Source organism: Ambystoma mexicanum, chromosome 3q, assembly GCF_040938575.1.
Source record: "Ambystoma mexicanum isolate Mex_15411 chromosome 3q, UKY_AmexF1_1, whole genome shotgun sequence".
NCBI classification, from domain to species: domain Eukaryota; kingdom Metazoa; phylum Chordata; class Amphibia; order Caudata; family Ambystomatidae; genus Ambystoma; species Ambystoma mexicanum.
The window spans coordinates 1,117,771,967-1,117,793,705 of record NC_090926.1 but is presented as its reverse complement, the minus strand read 5'-3'; the positions used below and the strand labels follow the sequence as shown (position 1 = coordinate 1,117,793,705).

The window sequence follows — 21,739 nt, the reverse complement described above, 5'->3', positions numbered from 1 at the left end:
CCTTAGGAAGGACATATCCAAGATGGTAACTCTCTCTCTCAGATCCTTCAGACCCTCCAGCTTCAGGACTGGCTGGTATCTCTGGACCTTCAGGATGCTTATTTACATGTGCCAATCCATCTCAAACATAGGAAATACCTGAGGTTCGCAATTGGCAACACTCATTATCAATTTCGAGTTCTGCCATTTGGGCTGACCTCCGCCCTAGGGTCTTCACCAAGCTAATGTCGGTAGTGGCTGCAGGTCTAAGGAGGGAAGGGATTCACGTCTACCCTTACCTAGACGATTGGTTGATCAGAGCTGTATCTTCAGAACAAGCTCAGATTCAACTAGATAATGTCTGCCAATTCCTTCACAAAATGGGCTTTTCCCTCAATTTAAAGAAGTCACAGATGATTGCATCACAGAGACTCCAGTTCATCGGAGCAGTCCTGAACACTTCCCTGGGGAAAGCCTCGCCACCAGAGGTGAGGGCTCATGATATTCTGCCGATGGTCATTAAGTTTCAAAATTCCCAACGTCTCTCAGCCTTTGACTTTTTGAGGTTGCTAGGCCTCATGGCATCCTGCATCTTCCTTGTGCCAGAGGCTCGCCTGAGAATGAGATCTCTCCAGTGGGCACTATGAACTCAGTGGTCGCAATTCTCAGGAAGGGTGACAGATCTCCTTCAGGTTCCGAACAAAGTGGCTCGAGACCTTCAGTGGTGGGCCTGTCGGGAGAACATTTTGAAAGAACTGTTTTGGCAACCATGGCCGGAGATAACAGTAGTCACGGATGCCTCAATCACAGGGTGGGGAGCCCATGCCAGCGACTTGACCATCAGCGGTCGTTGGTTTCCATCGGAATCCAGACTACATATCAACCTGTTGGAGCTGAGAGCTATCAGACTAGCGCTGAAAGCTTTTCTGCCATCTGTACAAGGGAAAAATGTCCTAATGACGGACAATACAGTGGCCATCCACTACCTCAGCAAAAGGAGGTGTAGGATCACTGCCACTGTGCAGAGAGGCGATGGAGCTCTGGTTTTGGGCAATTCAAGAAGGAATCTCTATCAGCAGTTCACTTAGCCTGGGAGAAGAACTTGACAGCGGACGCTCTGAGCAGGCAGAGCACAGTCTCTCACGAGTGGGAGATAGGAATACATTTTGCAGCTGGTGTAGAGAAAAGAATATTGAACCCTTTTCATGTGGTACACCAATGGTGTTATCCTTTCTACTCTATTTGGCGAATTTGGGTCTTCAAGTTGGTACGATCAAGGGCTACCTCGCAGCGCTATCGATCTTCAAGCGTACTGCGGAGGAGCCATCATATTTCAAATGACCCATAGTAATACAATTTCTGAAGGGGTTAACTAATGTCTATCTCCCAAGACCATTCCAAGTTACCTTATGGGACTTAAATTTAGTCTTAAATTTCCTGATGGGTACCCCTTTTGAACCACTCCACTCTTGTTCGTTAAGCTTTCTCACCCTTAACACTGTCTTATTAGTGGCTTTGACATCTGCCAGGAGGGTGAGCGAATTACAAGCCCTATCTTGTAAACGCCCTCATACAATTTTTCAGAAAGACAAAGTGGTCCTACAAGTGAAGCCTAATTTCCTCCCAAAGGTGGTTTCTGAATTCCACATCACTCAGAAGATAAACTTACCCTCCTTCTATCTTCCCCATCCTGGGAAAGAGGAAGAGAGGCTACATAGGCTGGATCCAAGGTGAGCCTTGAATTTTTATATCAGCAGACTTGCTAGGATTAGGCAAGCAGACCAATTGTTCATAGGTTACAGAGGGCACAAATTAGGATTGCCAATCGCAAAACAAACCATTTCCAGATGGATTATTTTAGCCATTCTAAAATGTTACAAATTGGCAGGGAAAGAGCCCCCTCAAAATCTTAGGGCTGAATCCATGCCATGGGTATCGCAGCCTCTTCGGCCCTCAAAAGAGGGGTACCGATTCGAGACTTATGTGCGGCTGTCACATGGTCGTCCGCACATATCTTTACAAAATTCTACAATCTGGATTCCTCTTCTAGCCAAGAGACTAGATTTGTCAAAGCTGTGTTACACTCTGTTCATTCTTAAAGGGGAATATGGCAATTTTACTCACACCTCCGTTTACACACCACTGCTATGGGAGTCTATTAAGATAAGGAATACGTCGGAGCACACAATCCCTTCGAAGAACACGTTACTTCTTACCTGGTAACGTTCTTTCGATGGGAAGTTCCCCCGATGTATTCCTTATCGCCCCTCCCATCCATCCCCTCAATAAAACTTCCCTTGAGGTTGCAGCTTACGCTCCTTCAAGGTTAATAACCAATTCAGGCACAGCTACTCTTAAGCTTCAAAACGGAACTGAGCAACGGACGCTGCGCGAGTCTATTTATACGCATGATGACGTTGGCGCCGATATGGAGGCTGTCGAGGGACACCGACTCGAGGGACGTCGACGCGTAGCGCCCTCTACTGAGAAAGATTTCCGAGGCCAGCAAGCTGGAAGTAATCTCTCAAGATAAGGAATACGTCTGTGGAACATCCCATCGAAAGAACGTTACCAGGTAAGAAGTAACTTGTTCTTCTCCAGCATGGGGTCTGGCATGGATTCACATGCTCATGAATATTCCCCGTCAGGCTGGGAATCCTCGGTAAAGAAAAAATCAGTTTTTGTTTCTGAACTGTCTTTCTCCTAATAACCAATCACTGGTCTCTGTCATACTACCCCCAGCCAATGACTGCCCTCTACCTAAGCCCCTCCCCAGGCAGCCGCCTTCTGATTTTTACCACCAGTTCAAGTGTTGGGAGTACTCATGATTAGCGCTCGAGCTTTTACTACATATTGCGTTTTTTTTTCAAAGAGTTTACTCTTATTTATTCGGTCAAATTTGAGCCTCAAGCTCCACTGGTTCATCTTCTGATTAACGTGGACCCGTTTCGGAAATCTCTACGCCCCTCAAGGGCGAATTTTCATTAAATTTCACTTCTTGGAGGATTCCATAAGATCTTGGAGGCCTACCCCTTGTGGTCCTAGCCGAAGACAATGGAGACTCAACGCCTCTGTTTAGGATCTGCCCAGGATGTGGACTACAGAAAGTCTTCAAGGAGGATGGGCACTCCTGGTGCCTCTACTGCCTGCACGCACGTCGAGGAGGCCTGTGCATTCTGAAACATGTCCTCCCGGACCATGAAGGACCGTCACAAGCGACTCACTGGAGTGGAAGAGCCCGGCAGCAGGTGAGCCCTGGCAACGTACTTCTTCCAAGAGAAAATCCAAGCAGTCTTCTAAGACCTATGAGGGCGATCCGGTGATGGTGGCCCAACATAAGGCAACGCACCATGAGTCCACGGGCACTTTGAACACCGTTGATACGTGCTCCTCGGCTGCCAGGCCGGGCTGCCATCGCTGCTACTGTCAACCACGAGCCAACGCTCCGGCTCGACGGAAAGGAAGTCGGGCAACCCGGGTAAGCTTCTGGAGAATGCCCGGTCGGTTCTGACAGATAAAGCCAAGGGGGAGTGAGGCGGTGGCCCTCCCCCCACGGTGAAGGCCTCAGACACGCTTAAGTTCATGAAGGGCCAGATTCTCCAGGCTAAGGCTTCGATTGAGGGAGTGGTAGCATCCCTGGCAAAGACCGCAGAGGCGGCCCCAGTGGAGACGGCCTCCAAGCCAAGAGTTTCCCTGCCCAGCCGGGGGGGAATCGTCTTTCACGCCCATCGATAAGACCCCCCTTGAATCCCCTGGGCGAGAAGAGGGGGGGCACGATAGTCCTACCAGACTTCGATATCTCCTCCGAGGACTGTTAGGCAGAATCCTGTGCAGTACCCCTGGGGACCACTACATACAATTAAGACTACAGGTGGCATTACAAGTTTTACCTTTGGTACAAGCCTGTACTACTATGTCAGAGTGGTAGCAGTGGCGGAGTAGCCAGGCTTATCTCAAGAGTATATGAGCAGTAGCAGAAATTACACAAAGGGACCACAATTACTGTGACTCAAGCAAACACTGACTCAAGGTTTCAGGTAGAAAAATATAAGTACATTTATTTTTAAACCATTTGTTGTAAACACGACACTTCTATTAGATTAAAACCACACGAAAAATATGCTACAACTAGCCAATTCACTTTGTACAGTAAGTCTCAAGTTAAGTACCCTGTGTTTGAATGGAACGGTGTTACGAACAAAACATGTTACTGCGAATACGATCACTTTTTGACAGTTCGGTCTAATAACTAAACGCGTATCCGTGACATGAAATGCTAGCGGGGCAAAAACACACTTAGCACCTGAGATACCCAGAGGGAGTTGGAGGCAAAATTCACAGGCAATACTTTGGTTAGGCAAACAGAATCGAGAAGCACTCAGAGACAGGAGTTCAAGAGTCAAAGGGCCGGAGCCAGGGTAAAGCGACTCCGGGCACCTGTTGCCGAAGATCACAGTTCACGATTCAACGTAACCAAGAGTACTTCGATATTGTCAATGTTCGGAAGAAAAGGTTATAAGAAGGAGGGAAGACGAGGGCAAGCCTTGAAGATGAAGAAAAGGGGTTCACCCTGTTTCCTCAAGCGGAACACAGTACCTTATTCTAATGGTGCAGCTGGTGCCCTGGCAGTTGTTCCTGTTGGTGTCCCGCAGACCCACGGTTCCTGAAGCTTCGAGGTGAAGGAGGACGTCTGAAGGGGGTCTGCACCACACAGGGCTGAAGCCGGCAGCAGCGACGATGAATAAAAGGTGCGCTCCTTAAAAACAGGAGAGGTTCTTCAGGTGGCTATCAGGACCACTACAGCAGTGTGCAGCGATTTCAACCACGAAAGCGACCTCTGGCTGAAGATGAGCTGGTTATCCCCACCAGGCTCAAGGGAAGAAGACTCCGGACTGGATCTTCTCTAGTTGTCGAAGGGTAGATAGCTTAGGACTGCAGCAGGGCTTCACCGGGACGTTCTCTCCGCTTCTCTTCGGTTCCTTGTAGTTCCAGTGGCGAGACTGACTTCTAGTCCAGGAGACCTGCCTTTTATGCACAAAACCCCCATTCACACAGCCTGGCTGTCAGTCACCCAGCAGGGGGGTTGTCCAGGACAACCACCTCAGCCAATTATGGCAAAGTGCGAAATGGAGTCGGGGGGGGGGGGGGGAGAGCAAGTCTCAAAGACAACTCTGTGCCACGGCACTTAAGGTACTGTGTGACACACAAAAGAAGGGGGCTACTGAAGTGGTGTACTTCAGAGTCCACAATCATAAAAACAGAGAAATATACCTGGCAAAACACAGGTAAGAGTGGGTTAAAAGCTCATACTCTTAACAAGTGGAAAAAATAAACTCCAGAACTCCAGCAAAGCTGCTGGGGGACTCACTAGGTGTGGGAAATTAGCCATCAATGAGAATTCTCCGTAAAAAGGACGAGCTTTCAGGTCTCAAGTCAGTTCTTGACAAGAAGTTCGTCAAGGTCAGATCCTATGGGAAGGATCATGACGAGGCGGACGTGCAGTGCGACGAGGAACGGCAGGGCGATGATGGGCCGGAGGACACTACGCCGCTGTCGACGCTCCCGTCCCAACCTCTGCCACCACCGACGGACAGGTCGGATGTCATCTTGCTAGCCTTGCACACACTATGCACAGAAATGAGGAGAAGGATGCTTTTGCCAGCGGCACCTGGACCGTCGGGGAGCCCTCCATCAAAGCGTAGGCAGGTCCAGCCACCCCCGCCCTGCCATCCTTCACCTCCATCCCCTCCACCGAGGGACAGGGACAGACGACGCCAGCGACGACGGAACTGATCTCCTGTCGCCCCCTCCCTGGGCTTCTCCTCCCGGCGAAATTGGGTCCTTTCACGCCATGATCGCTAGGTCCTCAGAGCTTTTTCAGCTATGCCCCGAAGAGCAGAAGGAGGAGGGATTCCTTTATCAGTGACGAGAGGCCAAGAGGAAGACTGTGCTCTCTGTCCCACTGTTAGACAACTGGGACGAAGGGCTGGCACTCCTGAAGAACCAATCCTCGGCCCCGGCGAAGAGAGACCGGTACGAGAAGAAGTACTGGGTCCCAAACTCTTACCTATGTGCCTCAGAGCGCAGGTGTCCCCGGACTCAGTGGTCTCCGTGGCAGCCAAGAAGAAATCTGCTGGGGCAACGACATCCTCTTCCCCGCCAGACAGCGAGGGGAAGAAGCTGGACACCATGGGCCGTCGGGTCATCTCGTCGGCGGCGACATTAAGGCGGCCAACAATCTCGTTATAGTGGCCCACTATGATAGGGAGCTGTGGTCTAAAATCGCCCCCCTCCTGGACTTCCTCCCAGACAAGAGGGTGGAAGCCCTTGAGATCTTGCAAGAAGGGGAGGTGGCTTTGGACCAAGCCATCACAGTGGTTACAGACATAGCAGACACCAGCTTCTGCCAGATGAGCAACAGAGTTTGCCTTCACCAGCATGGCTGCCTCAGGTCTACCAATTTCTGTCAGGACGTACAGACGAGTGTACTGGACATGCCCTTCGACGGGAACTAATTGTTTGGCAAGGCAGTGGTTGAGTCAATGCAGGCCATCAAGGCAGACACTGAGACGGCCCATGCTTTGGGCACGCTCCATCAAGGATGGCCGTCCTTTCGGCCCTTCGAAGGCAAGTCACAAGGTGCATCCAAAGGATTCGGCGGCAGCTCTTCTCCATACCGTCAGGTGGCCCGTTCTTCGTCCCAGGAAGCCTAGAGAGTCCGGAGGTCATCGTCGGCAAGGGGCCCAGGGTGGTGAGGCCTCAGCGAAGCAGGACTGAATCCGCCGTGACGTCCGCCCCCCCCCCCCCGAACACCCCGGTGGGAGGCCGACTGGCTAACTTCGGCGTATGGAAGTCAATCTCCACCGACTGTGTACTGGATGTCCTGGCCCACGGACACACTCTGGAGTTCCAAGGGAAGTGCCCCCGTTTCCCACCTGTGGCCAGGAAAGAAAACCACATTCCACAGCTTATGCTGGAGGTGCGAGCAATGCTAAAAAAAGGTGTAATAAAACTTGTCCCAAAGAGGCTCTGGGGCTCCAGAGTTTACTCGCGGTACTTCCTCATCTGAAAGAAGACCGGCGGTTGGCAGCCCAATTTAGATCTTCGCCTCCTCAACAAATACATAAAATCCCAGAAGTTCCAGATGCACCCTCCAGCACTTGCTGGGACAGCTGGAGGAAGGGGACTTCCTGTCGTCGCTAGACTTGGAGGATGCCTATTTCCACATCCCCATTCACAAGTGACATTGAAAGTTTCTGCTCTTCGTGGTCCAAGGGCGACACTACGAATTCAAGGCCCTCCCCTTTGGTTTGAAGTCAGTGCCAAGGGTCTTCACCAAGTGCCTGGCACCGGTAGCGGCGCGGCTGCTCCTGCAGGGGATCCACGTCTACCCCTATCTGGATGATTGGCTCATCCGTGTGAAGTCAAAGGAACTCATCGTTGGACACACATCGAGGACCGTCTGCCTGCTCACGGAACTTGGGTTCTCGATCAACCATGCAAAGTCCTGCTTGAAGCTAGATTCATCACGGCGGCTCACCTAGCCGCACCGTCGGAGGATGGGATAAAGGCCATCTTGGACAAGGTACAACGGCTGTTGACCATGAAGGTTGCCAGGGCGAGGTCCATCAAGTCCCTGCTCGGCATGATGTTGTCATGCATCTACCTCGTTCGGCTGAGCAGACTGCGGATGCGGCCTCTGCAGGAGTTCCTTGACGCCCGTTGTATGCAGGCGACTGGAAGCTTCGAGGACCGCCCTCAACAAGACATTCCGTTGAGTGATTCAATGGTGGGGGGTCCGCACGCATCTAGCGGCGGGCACGGACTTCCAGATCCCGGCGCATCAGGAGACTGTGACAACGGACAACTCCCTGGAGGTATGGGACGCACACACCAGAAATCTCCACGCAAGAGGCTTTTGGCTCCCGGAGAACTCATTTCACATCAACGTCCTGGAGCTCTGGGTGTGTTTTGGGCCCTCAAGTCATTCCTTCCGTCTCTCAAGGGCAAGGTGGAGCAGGTCTTCGCCGACAACACCACGACTATTTATTTTCTACATTCGGAACCAGGGGGGCACCAGATCCCCAGCGCTCTCCAAGGAAGCGCAGGACCTATTGCACTGGGCCGTCGCCCAAAGGATGTTCCTGGTACCCTTTCAACTGGCAAGAGTGAAGAACACAGTCGCCGACTGACTCAGCATGGAGCTACGCTCTTGCCACAAGTGGGAGCTTGGGCTGGATCAGATGGATCTGATTTTTCAACAATGGGACAGTCCCCAGATCAATCTGTTTGTGACGAACACCAAGTGCCAGAGGTTCGCCAGCAGGTTTCCCCAGCCGGGGAGCATGCGGGATGCTTTCTCATTCCCCTGGGGCGGCCTGTTTCTCTACGCGTTCCCACCGCTGCCATTGCTTCTGCGACTCCTCAGTCAACTCAGACGGTCCCGGTGCAGGATGATCCTCGTCGCACTGGCGTGGCAGAGGCAGAATTGGTACCCGGAACTTCTGGACATGTCAGCGTCCCTTCCAGTCAAGCTTCCGACGGATACCTATCTTCTCGCCAGGGAAGGAGGCGAGATTCTGCACCACAACCCAAGGTCGCTGAACCTGCAGGCCTGGCTCCTGCAGCACTAGAGTTCGGAGGATACGAGATCCTGGCAGGCTGCAAGGAGATGCTTGCCAAGGCCAGAGCTTCTTCAACTCTTAAGTGCTACGGACATAAATGGAAGAGGTTCACCGTCTGGTGCCGTGCACAGAAGATAAACCCTCTACGGATTAAGTCCCCTCAAGTGCAGCCGTCCTTGCTGTCACTGGCCAAGGCGGGGCTGGCACATGCTTCGATCAAGATCCATCTGGCTGCTATCTCCTGCTACACCAAGACCCCGGGGCATTCGTCGCTGTGGTCACATCGCCTGGTTAAGGAGTTCATGAAAGGACATTGCCGCTCGTTCCCGCCGGTGAAGGCTCCGGCCCCGGCGTGTGAGCTCAATGTGGTGCTGACTAGGCTCATGGGTCCTCCGTTCGAGCCTCTGCAATTGGCACCTATGAAATTCCTATCGTGTAAGACAGCGTTCCTGGTGGCCATTACCTCCGCACGACGAGTGGGAGAGATCCAGGCCCTCTCCTGTAAGCCTCCGTACTTGCCTTTCCACGCAGCGAGTGTCGTGTTGAGGATGCACCACTCCTTCATCCCCAAGGTCCCGTTGGACTTCCATATCATCGAGCCCTTGGTGTTACCTGTTTTATTCCCGTCGCCGGCTGAGAGGACTTTGCACTCGCTGGATGTGGCTAGAGCGCTGAAGTTCTAAGTGTTTTCGGAAGACATCACAGCTGTTTGGGCCCTGTGAACCAAGGGAAGGCCCTCTCCAAGGCTTCCAAATCAAGGTGGCTTTCCGGCTGCATCATGCACTGTCACCATTTGGCAAACCGACCGGTGCCAGGCCGTCCGAGAGCCCATTTGACCAGAGCGATTGCTACTACTAACGGCGTTCCTGTCTGGTGTGCCCATGCTGGACATTTGCAGGGCTGCTACTTGGAGGTAGAGGCACAACTTCACAAGATTCTATTGCGTTGACCGGGATTCCAGGCAGGAGTCCATAGTCGGCCAAGGAGTGCTGCGCAACCTGTTCGCTTGAAGGTTAGCCTGGTGAGGAGGTAAGAGATGCTTAATGTTGAGTTGTTGTATTGCTTAATGTTAAGCCTTGCCACCTCCCGTGGTTGTGCATGTGTATACTGCTATGTCTTCTTTTATTCATGAGCATGTGAATCCATGCCAGACCCCATGCTGGAGAAGGGGCAAGTTACTTGTAACTGTTGTTCTCCAGTATGGGTCTGGCATGGATTCACATGCAAGCCCTCCCGCCTACCCCTCTGCGGCTCTTCTCTTGGTCCGGCTGTCATTTTACGTGCTACCAAATCTGAAGATGGCTGCCTGAGGAGGGGCTTGGGTAGAGGGCAGTCATTGGCTGGGGGCAGTATGACCCAGAGACCAGTGATTGGTTATTAGGAGAAAGACAGTTCAGAAACGAAACTGAAACTGATTTTTTCTTTACCGAGGATTCCCAGCCTGACGGGGAATATTCATGAGCATGAGAATCCATGCCAGACCCATGCTGGAGAACAGTTACAGGTAAGTAACTGGTTCCTTACTCTCCCACAAGGAATATCCCCATTTTGGTTCCATCGGATGCCGTGGTTTTCTCTCCAGCTGCATTGCCACTTGACCATGCTTGTTTCAAATTATGTCAGGGGAATTGTGCAATCCTTTTCTTTGTTTCTCTTTCCACTATTTTTTTGGCTTTTAACAATGCTTGTTTCAAGTTTTTCCCAACTGACATCTCAGGAGAATTGCACAACCTTTTATTCCTTACAATGTCTTTTTGGCTTATGGCAATGCTGGTTCTAAAATATCCCACTTAGCATCTCACGTCTGGAGAATTGTGCCACAATTGCCCGCTTGTTCTCTTTATAAATTCTTTATGGCAGGGCTCCTTACAGGTTTCCCCCGACTGACATCTCATGACAGGGCAACTGCACCATGTTTGCCTTTTTATTTTTTCCTTAATTCTATTTTGTCGCTATTCAAAACTTCCTCTTAATTGTAATTATTCCTTTCGGTGCTCCCCGGTGTTACTTCTTTCCTTAGGCCAACTCACCGGCTTCTTTTTAAGTTTCCTTGTCGTTTCACGTTGCTGCGTTATGGCTGCGGGAAGGGCTCTGGTAAACTGTCAGACCCTCTTTGGTCTGACGATAACGTTGGCGGCTCTCCTGCAGCTGCCGTTGCCTGCGCAACACTTCCTGAGATCTCACCAGGATTTGTCTGGTCTCCTGATACTCTGGCACGTTGGAACGATTCTTTGCAACTCGTTAGCACCTCTCCATTTCATCTGGGATTCCTCCCACGCTTCAGCTTTCCTTCCCGATTCCGCTTCCCGCTCTGCATATTCTGCTGTGCCAGACAACTTCTCCTTCAGCTTCTCTAACCTGCTGGAGATTTTCCAGAATTAAATGTCCCGCTTGGTTAATGGAAATAGTAACAACTAAACCACTTGTTCTTCTTGGCAGCATTATGGATCTTCATTAACTCTTTGCTCCTCTTCTTCGTCCCAGTCCTAACAGCTTTCTGGGAATTGGAGTCAAAAGTTTAACAATACAATTTTAAATCCTTCTGTTGAGCACATTTACCTACATAACCAGAATCATCAACCTCCAATGTTAAAAGCGTTTGAGGGAATATGCATATGTGAATGAAAAGTAAATTTCAGATTTTGATGTTCAACCAAAGTAGGTTTCAAGCTTTACAATTGGAATGTTCTGATGAATGACAACAGGCCATTAGAAATTCTGGGATGAGGTATTTAAGGGAAGAATGCTGCAGCTCTCCTGTCCGAGCGATTACCTTCCCCCCATAGCCATCTCCTCCCATGTGATCCAACCTCAGAATTGCCACCCCAGGGTCTGCCTCATGGAAGTAGACTTTAGGTTGGGGATTAGTGGTGACTCTGCAGGATTCATCACAGGATCCCATTTGTCCACCAGATATACTTGTTTCACAAGCCTGCCAAGTATTTTCAATATTTTCCGAAGACACTAGGTTGAGGAAGAATAGTGTAAAGATTATACAATTCTCAACTTGTTCCTTATTTTAGTCCACTTATAATTTGGTTTCACTCTATTGCCCAAACTACCAGTTACTTCTATTGTCCTTGTTTGCGACATTAAATTGCCAGGTCCTTTTTTCCAGGAGTCTCTTCCACCCTTCTGTTTCAGCCAGCACTTTTCCCAGATCCTTCCCCACCACCCACCTACACTGGTATGGCTTGCCCGGTAGATGCTTGACTTCTTCCCTGGAACATTCAGGTTTCTCCCTTATTCCCTTCACTCAGCGGCAATCCCATTGGTGGAAGCAGATGCTCTCTGAGCTCCTCCTCCGACTTCTCCGCTGGCTCTGAGGCCGCCACCGGCACTGTGATTCTCCGGGACGCTCAGTTATCACATGAGACTCTGGTGTGTTTTCTCGCACCAACTGTGTTAGCGTTCATCACGTCTTGTTACGTAGGTCCTACATGGTCTTCAGTCAGTTCTCTAGCCCCTCTAGGGACCACAGAGCAATCGTCTGGTTTGCCGGTCTCAGCAGGCTGCTTCCCTTAGTGCCACGGGATCGAGTGTCACAGCTGTTAGGAAGAATTCTCCAGAGTGGCTAATTTCACTTACCTACTCTGCAGCTTTGCTGGATTTCTAGGATTTATTATGTTCACCAGATAAGATTGTGAGCCTATTTTCTCACCCTTACATGTGTTTTGCTGTGTGTTTAACATGTATGTGTTCATAGACTGTGGAGCTTCACCTACTCCATAGTCATCTTTTTTACTGTCACAAAGCACCAATGACACAGGGTTGTCTTTTTCAGACTTCCCACTTTAAACTCAATTTTCTGGGACTGACTACTGTCTCCCAGAGCATGTAAAGTTTCTATTGACTTTATTAGTCTTTTTAAATTCACAGACCCAGTGCAAACTATCTTACATAGAGTACTGGAAAGGGTTAATAGTTATCCCTTTTTGTCTGTTTCTCATGGAACATTATTTCGGTGCCCTTTCTTTAAGATTTGGCTGGTGGCAGTGGTATCTACCATATTTTTCCTACCACGGCCTATGAAAATAGCCTTGGTACTCTTTTAGGCTATGTTAGTATCCTCGAACTTTAATCCGCTGGAACCCATTTACTTTTATTTGGTTCCTGCTGGTTTTTTTCGCCATTTCTTTTTGTAAAGATCTTTCTCGTGTTCTACTCTGCACGCCAAACCAGGTTTGGTTACTTTGTTCGCCATCCTTTGGCGGGCTTCTGCACAGAAGCCTCCTTAGGCGCCTGAGAGTCTGGGTAGACAGGATGTGAGGGAGGGGATTTTATGACCCCTGCACAGTGTTCCCTTGGAAAGCCAAGTCACTCTTGTTTGATTGGCTAGGTGACTGTCCTGCCAGGAACCAGTAACCCAAGTCGCACTTCTGTTTGATTGGCTGAGGGTACTGTCCTTGCCCGGACATTCACCCTGCTGTGTGATTGACAGCCAGGCTGTGTGAATGGGGGAAAACTGCATAAAAAGCAGGTCTCTAGGACTTGGAGGGCAGAGTCGCCACTCGATCGAGAGAACCGAAGAGAAGCTGAACGATGACCAAACCTCCTGGTGAAGCCCTGCTGCGGGTCCGAATCTCCAAACTTCGACGACAGAGAAGATCTGCTGCAAGGAACTTTCTTCCCTTGAGCTGGTAGGACCAACCAGTTCACCAAACACCAAGCAAGGCTTCCCTCCCCTGGTCGAATTTGCTGTGCACAGCTGCAGTGAACCGGATAGCCAGGAGGACCGGACCCTGTTTGGGTTTTAAGGAGCGCACCTTTTATTTGTTGCTTTGCTCTGCTGCTGGTTTCTTCCCTGGGCAGTGCAGGACCCTCCAGTCTTTCTCCTACGTGTCAGTCCGAAAGTCGCTTCAGGAACCGTGAACCTGCAGGATCTGCTAGGAACTTCTGCCTCAGCTACAGCATTATTATTCTTGTTCTTCTAAGGTACTGTTCAAACCTGGTTGTTCCGTCCGACCGCGGTGAAAGTGTTTTTAAATCTTTCGCCAACCCGAGGGCTTGTCCTTCTTTACTCTATAAAATAACTTTTCCTTCAACCAACTTCGTTTCAAACTCTTGGCAAAGACTTAACCTCAAACTACTCTGAACTGTGTGATCCTCTGCAGAGACTCTGAACATTAACATTGGCCCAGGCCTATTGATTTGAATCCTCATTGTAGCAAGCCTTTTCTAGATTGCCCTGCCTACTTGTTGGTGCTGCTTAAATTTGTATAACCTTGTCTTTCCCTCCCTTTTTAATTGCTGGAGTGCCATTTTGCTCACACTTCATTTTGAGCCTTACTTGTCCAGAATTTATTGGGTGTTGTGTAGTATATTAAGAGTGTCATTTTTCTGCTGCTCTATTTAATGAACTGTTTTACAAATTAATGTGTAAATAAATGTATATTCCTTTACTTAGAAACCTTGAGTCAGTGTTGTTTGGACCATAGTAATTGCTGTCCTTGGTGTAACTTCTGATACTGCTCACTTTACTTTTGAGATAAGTCTGACAACTTTACTGTGTAGTACAGGCTTGTACCAAAGGTGAATTTGTACTTAACACTTGTAGTCTTAATTGTGTGTGGTGTTCCCAAAGTGTACTGCATATGATTCTGCCTAACACCAGCACCCATAATGCTTTGATGTCTTGCTTCAGGTGCTGCTGCCACTCGAGCGATTCTCCATGGGGACCTCTTCCGTGTTCCCCTACTGGTTCTCGGCTTCCTCCATGACACTGGATCAGTTGACCAGTCTTTAATTTGTGGATTAGCTTTGCTTTGTTTCCTCAGTCTTTCACTCATTTGCCTACTGCCACAACTTCCCCTGGCTTCCAATACTCCTCTCTGGTTCTCATCCTTCACTTTATAGTCTTAGGTGTCTCACAGTTATTGGATAAAGACTAGAGAGTTTACCACAGTACTTGTGTTGACATTTTGCATTCCCATGGGGCCTCTCCTCGTCTGTTACTTTATTAATAATTGTAGGATTTTCATTGCCCTACTTCGTCGCAGCATTATGTAGCCCTGGAACTAATTGTATTCTACACATGTGCATTGGTTGGTGTGGTATAGGAGTAGGGGAAGTGGTAACCTTTTGGGTATGGCAGGGTTTAACCACTGGAGCAGTGTTGGCGTGTCTATGAAAAGGGACTATATCCTTTCTATTCATCAGAGGTTTCACCCTACCCCGTGGGAGAAGAGACGAGATCCAAGGACTCGTCACAGGGGTCTCGCCCCGTTTCTGGTGATCAGAGTCCATAACCCCTATTGGGCTTTTCACCACCTCCCCCTGGCTGGGATATATGGATTCTCTTCCCTTTTAGGCTATATGATGCCTCAGCCCCTCTTGGACGCTTTAGCTTCTCAACCCGGCTTGGGGTAAATCCAGGCCTGTCCGCCCTTCTCCCGGTTTCCTGAATGCACCGCTTACCTGGATTGCTACGGTAGCGTACCTCTGGAAAGGCAGCTGTGCAGTCTGGTTTCTCTTCTGTCTTACATGTCTCTGCGCAGGCTTCGGTGCTTCCAGTCCGTTTCTGAGGGTCGTCTCTTATCAGCTTGGCCGAGCTTTTCCATCTTCAGGTAGCAGCATTATGCAGGCTTTCACGCTCTTCTGCGCTCTATGCTGTCTGCGTGGGACTTCTTCCTATCTCTACCTTGAACTGGAACAGGCCCTCTGCATCTAGGCTCTGCAGAATTGGTGCCACTCTCCTGCCCATGAGCAGACTCACAGGGCCTTAATTTTCATCAATGGGAGGCGTTAAAGTAAAAAGTTGGCAGGGAAAAAAACAGCCTTGCCCTTCTCCTCAACCCCCCATTGCCACAAAATCATGCCCATGATGGGAGGAGATATAACGGTCCATTTGTCCTGCATTTCATAAAACGTGGACAATAAAGGGTCAGAAATGATACCAGTTAACTCCTTTTATGAACATGGATACATATATTTTTTTCATTATTATTCTTTGTTTTTGGTGCGAGCACCTTTACAACCAACTTAAAATCACCATAAAAACAATGTAAGTAAATTCAAAAGAAAATGAATACACTTACATTTGAACTCTTTGCACAGTTCTAAAATAAGAGTACTTAACATGACATTATTTGAGTTGTTTCTGTTCAGCTGATAACGTATATAATCACTCAATATCTACGGAACATATTTGCTCTTTCAATGATTTCTATATACAGATCATCAGATGGTAATGGCTGAAATAATAAGTGCACATTCAATAGCTTACATTTGTAATCGCATAACCTAAAGGAAAATAACTGTTACAAAAATTAAGTAAAAAGAACATGGATATAGTTGTCTGGTGACACTAAAACCATTAGCTGCCTGGGACAAACGAGGAGAACATCCCTGTTAAGGGATTGCTGCCCTCCAACGTGCTGGGGGGATGGGTTATCCCTGCCCTTCTTGTGGGATCCTGCTTGCCCTGTCCCCTTGGGGGTGTTAACCTTGGCTGTCTCTCCTCACAAGTCCCACGTGGAGTTGCTTCCCCTTGGAGATAGGGTGCAAATTACCCTGGATTCGTCACAATAGTTAGAAACAAGACTGTAAATAACGGCATGGTGTAAAGCATGTGTAAATTAAAACACATTTAATTTTAAAACCAGTAATAACAGGCTGTAAGTAACGTTTAGAAAGGTTTTTCTTCCATTCCCACGAATGTATGGATCGCCCAAGATGGGAGGTTAGGGGGGTGCAGGGGTAATACTAGACACAGACCACCACCAATTTTATCCAGGCAATAGTGTGCTGGGGTAAGAGTTTGACACCTAAGTAACCCTATGATATGAGTGGTGCAGGAATAGATATGCTAACTTAACCCCCTTATACAAGTGCTTTCCAGGGACCACTTCAGGGGTTACTACTTTTAGCTGATTCCCGCCTCCATATGCTTAATCCTGTATGTTTTACTTTTCCTGTTTGGCACCCATGTCTTGGAACTCTCTCACCATCTTGTCTATTCTACCCCTATGCTAGCTACCACATATCTACTTCAATAATTCCTTAATTATTGCCTTGCAGTGTTAAGCAAAATCGGTCTTTAATTCCTTATGTATCTTTTTTTATAAATATGTACAGTGCTTTTGCAATTATATGTACAGTGCTTTTGCAATTAATAAATTGACGGCCAGGTAGGCCATGAGATTGCAGGCTAGGCTTTGACTGCATGACCGATTAGCATGAATCGAGTCTTGAGGATGGCAAAAGAAAGGTCAGAAGGGGTAATCCTCTCACCCGCCTATCCCCCCATTCCAGTGGGTTGCCTCCTCCTTAACCCCTTCACGCTTTTTTCAGTGTTGGCATCTCAAACACTGAGATTGGAGAATATCTAGCTAAAAACACATTTGAACTAGTGTTATGTCTAGTTTTGTAATAGTTGGATTAGAGAAGCCATTTGAAATTTTGAAGCATTGACTTGTCCAGCTTTTGAACATGTACTTGGGTCGGGTTATGTATTGACCTGATTTTTTTGTTTATTGGCATATTCTTACCACCTTGTTTTTTCCTAGCATCACCACAACCTCCACCCGCAAGTCTTGCAGCCTCAACTGTTGCCCCTGCAGCCTCCTGTCCCACAGCTGGTATCACCACGGATGAAGACTTCCCCGCCTTCGCTGCCACCTCCTTTCCTTCCCTCCCAGGTCCCAGTTATGGAGCAACCACTCCCAGGAAGCATGTTTGATGCCATAACACATTTCAACCCACCCTTGATGCATCTTTCACAGCCAGAAATGCCGCCCCAATTATTGCCTCAGCCGGAACCAAGCCCCCCTCTTCTGAACCAACATTCAGTGGTCTCACCTCCAGGTAAGTGTGCTTAGAAAAGTTTATGGAAAACGATCACAGCTAATTATTTACTTTTTGTTTTGATAAATGTTCATAAAAGTATATACATAAGACATAGTTACATTGCCCGGTCTGTTCCTTGGCATGTACAAAGTTCTAAACTGATATTGATATAGTCTAATTGCCATTTATCACCTTTTTGGCGATTCAGTGATGCACAGTTCATGGTTTCCAAAAGATAACCCAGTAGCTTGCATACTGTAAATTAAAAACCGCCTGCATTCTGCACGAAGCTTACTGGTACTATGGCCTCTATTATCTTAACCTGACGACCAGGAGATACCTCTTTTTGGAGCCGCAAAAACCTTAGTTTTCCTCTTCACGAAAAAGCATTGTGGAAGCACCCTGGGACTAGTTTCTTCAGGCTAGTTGTCCTCCCAGAGAATTTAGGAAATACACCTTATTTTTAGTTTGGAAAAAAAATAAAAACTTATAAAAAAATAAAAGGGGAACCTTGCATACAATGATACTCATAAATTAAGTATAGAAGAACAACGTTCACGTTTTTACCTGCTGGTTGATTGAACTCTGAACAAATGTGTTAGGAACTGATATTTGAAGATGTTCTCAGGTGACAACATCACTTAGCAACTGTATGCCTAAATAAGCAGAAATGGTTTAAATGAATTTAAGTAATTGGAAGTACCTTTACAAATGCCAATATTTAGTTCTTTATTGTGAAGTGTGCATTCTGAAAAAGGGTTTGTTGAATTTGGATGTTTGTTTTATTTGGAACGGTTCAAAAACCATATACCAACTTGATATCTTTGCAAATCTGTATAAGACTATGCAACCATGGCATAAGAGTTAAGTAGGGACAATTTTCTCACTGACTCATGCAACCACTTATTATGATTTTATTTTTGTTACGGCTGAATAAGCTACATTTTTACATTAAATCTTTGATGGACCCTGCTCTGAGCAAAGCGCTCGGATAAGTCAGACAGCTTGAGTAAACAAATAGGTAGCCCCTCAGGGTGGTTGATGACTTCATTAAACTGTCCTCACCTAGCCTCTCGGCCCTCAATATGGTTTTAAACTCATTTGTAAAACTATGACAACATTTGGGAAGAGGTGAAGGTGCACACAGTTATGTTATCTTCCCTAAACACCACAGTTGAAGACTTAAAGGCCTGTGTGGGTCATATAGCATCTTGTGGTAATGCCCTTCCTGTGTGTAAAATTGGTGAACCATATTTCTAAAGCAGGAGGGAGGGTTCAAGTAATGAACGTTAATAAAGCAAAATAATATCAGAAGAAAAACAGATTAACAAAACCAGAATGGATAATGAGGATTAACAGGTCCAAATTAATTGTAAAAGACAGCATCTTAAAACCTCTAAATAGGGTAGATTGTTAACCCTGAAATCTTATTCAAACATATAGTCACATTATATATATCGCACATTCAATCTTGTGACCAATTTCGTGTCCAACTGGCTTTGGCATCAGAAACACCCGACCCATTGTGTAGTGAGAAGAGATTAACAAGAAAGATAATTATCAATTAATGAGAGTTTATGAACTTTAAAATAAACACTTGCTTAGCTTGAATGAGAAATCAAGAAAGCCTGTGTTTCAGTACAGGAATAACTGTGCACCACTTCTCACAAATGCACCATTAACTTGATAGGGACTGTGTGCTTACCCGAATGTTAATTCTTAAGCAGCAAATTGCTACTGAAGGGGGAATATTATTGGAGTTCACACAAGAAATGATAGTTAGGATATGCATAAATGTGTTATTGTCTGATCGCGGGTTAGCAGGTTGTAACCCAGCCTGGTTTCAGACACTCGTCATAGGCTTGGAAAAAAATATATACCTGAATGCAAAATAAAGCGTGTTCTGAATTGGTTGGCATGGAATAACAAGAGAGATAATAAAGAGGTATTTATAATGAGGCATCCCCTAGCCATTATTGAAGTACACGCAAACGCGACATGCGCGTGTAGAGCTCCATTGCTTGTAGTTTAATGTAGGTTACCTCTTAACAAAAAGAATTTGTAACTGCCTGTATCTGCATGTGAAATGGTGCATAATGGAAAGGCACAACCATTCGTAAGATATCGCTTACCCGTAAATCGGTCAAGCCACAAGTAAAGGGGTCAAATCCCCACATAGAACAGTCGCAAGCGTGAGCGCCATCTGAAAGTGTATATATCGGCATCTACGTCATGGAAGTGACGTGGGGGCGCGTTGAGGTCAAGCTAGCGGCGTGTGACATGGATAGTAAACATCCAGATACATAGTAAGAATTAGGGAATGAAACGTAACAGAAACCAAACTGTGGTAGGCTAAATGAGCTATGTAAACAATTGAAATAGCATATTTAGGACAAAGATATGAAAAAACCAGGGAATTAAGCCGTGCTAACGGAATACCGCAGCACAAATCAAAACTCTCAAAATTGAGTTAAAAGTTGCATGTAAGCAATTGAACAAGCGGGGAAAGATAACTTTCTTTCTGAGGCTTGTGGAATCTGCTTAGATCACATGCTGTGCATAGGCCGACATCTAGTGGAAGCTGCGGAGTATTACAGTTTGTTTTTCGAAGTCGAAAAATGGGCGTCGACACAGGGCGTGCCAGTAATACTATCCCTAGTGTGACGTCCCCTGTACCCATGATCCCTCACGCGTCTAGGATCCCCAGATTGTTTTTTTCCGCCATTCTGGTCGGAAGCACTTCATCGGAGTTCCCTGGCTTTGCCATATTTTCACTCTAAACTAATTCTAATTTGCCCCGTTTGGCCAACCTTTCGTCGATCAACATCTCGACGCCGAACCGGGGAGGAGATCAACGTCGAATACCCGACGGATTGGGCCTTGAGGCTTCCGCCTCGGCTCGGGCCTGGGCCGCTGGCCTCGGCCCTACAAGTAGGGAGAGTGGGGGTGGTACACTTCCACACTCGACACCTTATTACCTACACACACTTGCCCGCTGCCCACAGGCGCGTATGGAGGGTACGCCCTTTCAGTTTTGCCCCAAGTGTAATAAGAAATACCCTTGGGTAGATAAGCACGCTACGTGCAACCTTTGCCTACCCAGAGACCACCCCGAGACGGGTTGCAGGGCCTGTAGCAGGTTTAAGGCAAAAACTCTTAAGGACCGCTCCACCAAGCGTTGGGCCCACCACGCCAAGCTAGCAGCTATGGAGGCGGAGGGTACCTTCAGCGACGGCAGCGACGCCGAACTTTCGGACGGCGAGGGCACCAAGGCGTCGAAGGACAGCCGAACGCACGTCCCCGGCCTCGGAAGGTCGTCCGTCCCGGCGACTATGGGGAAGTCCCCCGGCGACAAAAGCGTTACACATACACACGCTAAACACAAAAAATCCACCCGAGATTCGACGTCGTCGAAACCTCGGAAAGAGGCACAGAAGGAGCGGTCCGAAAGGACGTCCTCTGGGCGGTCCCGGTCGAGGTCGCCGCACGACGTCAGGCAAGCCTCCACACTTGCACAGAGTGCCTCGACCATTAATATCCCGGAAGATCAATCGTCCGGAGACGAACACGACTTCCACCCCCAGACTGCACCCCAGGAAAAGGGTACATCACTTGGGAGTAAAGAGGGGCCAGTTTCGAAGGCTAGTTCGAAAGACAGGGATTCCACCTCCGATCCTCGACGCCAGGCGTCGAAAGATAAGGGAAAGGGGAAACACACTTCCACCCACGGGGAAGGGGGTAAACAGCAAAGGAAACAACCCTGGCAGTCCCAATAGATAATCAGCCCCTCCTGAATGAACTGCTCTTTCGGGCAGCTAACCACTTCCACATAGACACACAAGGTGTCCAGGAAGAAAAGGAACTTTGCGGAAGAACTAATAGGGGAAAGGAAGCCAGTAGCCCAGACCATTCCCATCCTAAAATCTGTTCAACGCAGAATAGCACCATCCCTTGTCAACCCAAACCTAACAAGACCTGTAAATCCGAGGGTGGAGAAGCTGTTTAAAGCAGCCCAGTCGGACCCCCTATATATTAGAGGTCAACTTAAGCCAGACTCTCTAGTAGTAACCAACACCCGCAAAAGAGCTGGTACACCATTATCTTCCTCTGAGGCTCCCCCCGACAAAGAAAGTAAAAAACTTTATGGTTTTGGCAGGAAAGTAGCTTCCACGGCAGCCTACCAAGCCAGAATCGCGAATTCCACCACACTGTTGGCTAGCTACAACTGTCACCAGTGGGAAGAAGTGGCAGCACTAATAGACTCTGCTCCCGAACCCCTTAAAAGCCAGCTAGCTCGCATTTGTGCGGAAGGAAGGAACGTGTCAGGCTGCACTGTAAAAGCAACTCTG

The 21,739-nt window shown here is 48.0% G+C and overlaps 1 protein-coding gene across 2 annotated transcripts in view; it reads left to right on the top strand.

Moving 5' to 3' along the window:
• Window positions 1–21,739, top strand: part of BRD4 (bromodomain containing 4) — a 1,521,397-nt gene that overhangs the window by 908,802 nt on the left and 590,856 nt on the right. For both annotated transcript variants that reach the window (XM_069603884.1, XM_069603885.1), the window contains one exon: window positions 17,111–17,408. In XM_069603884.1, the coding sequence (XP_069459985.1) occupies window positions 17,111–17,408 (298 nt within the window). The remainder of the gene's footprint in view (window positions 1–17,110; window positions 17,409–21,739) is intronic.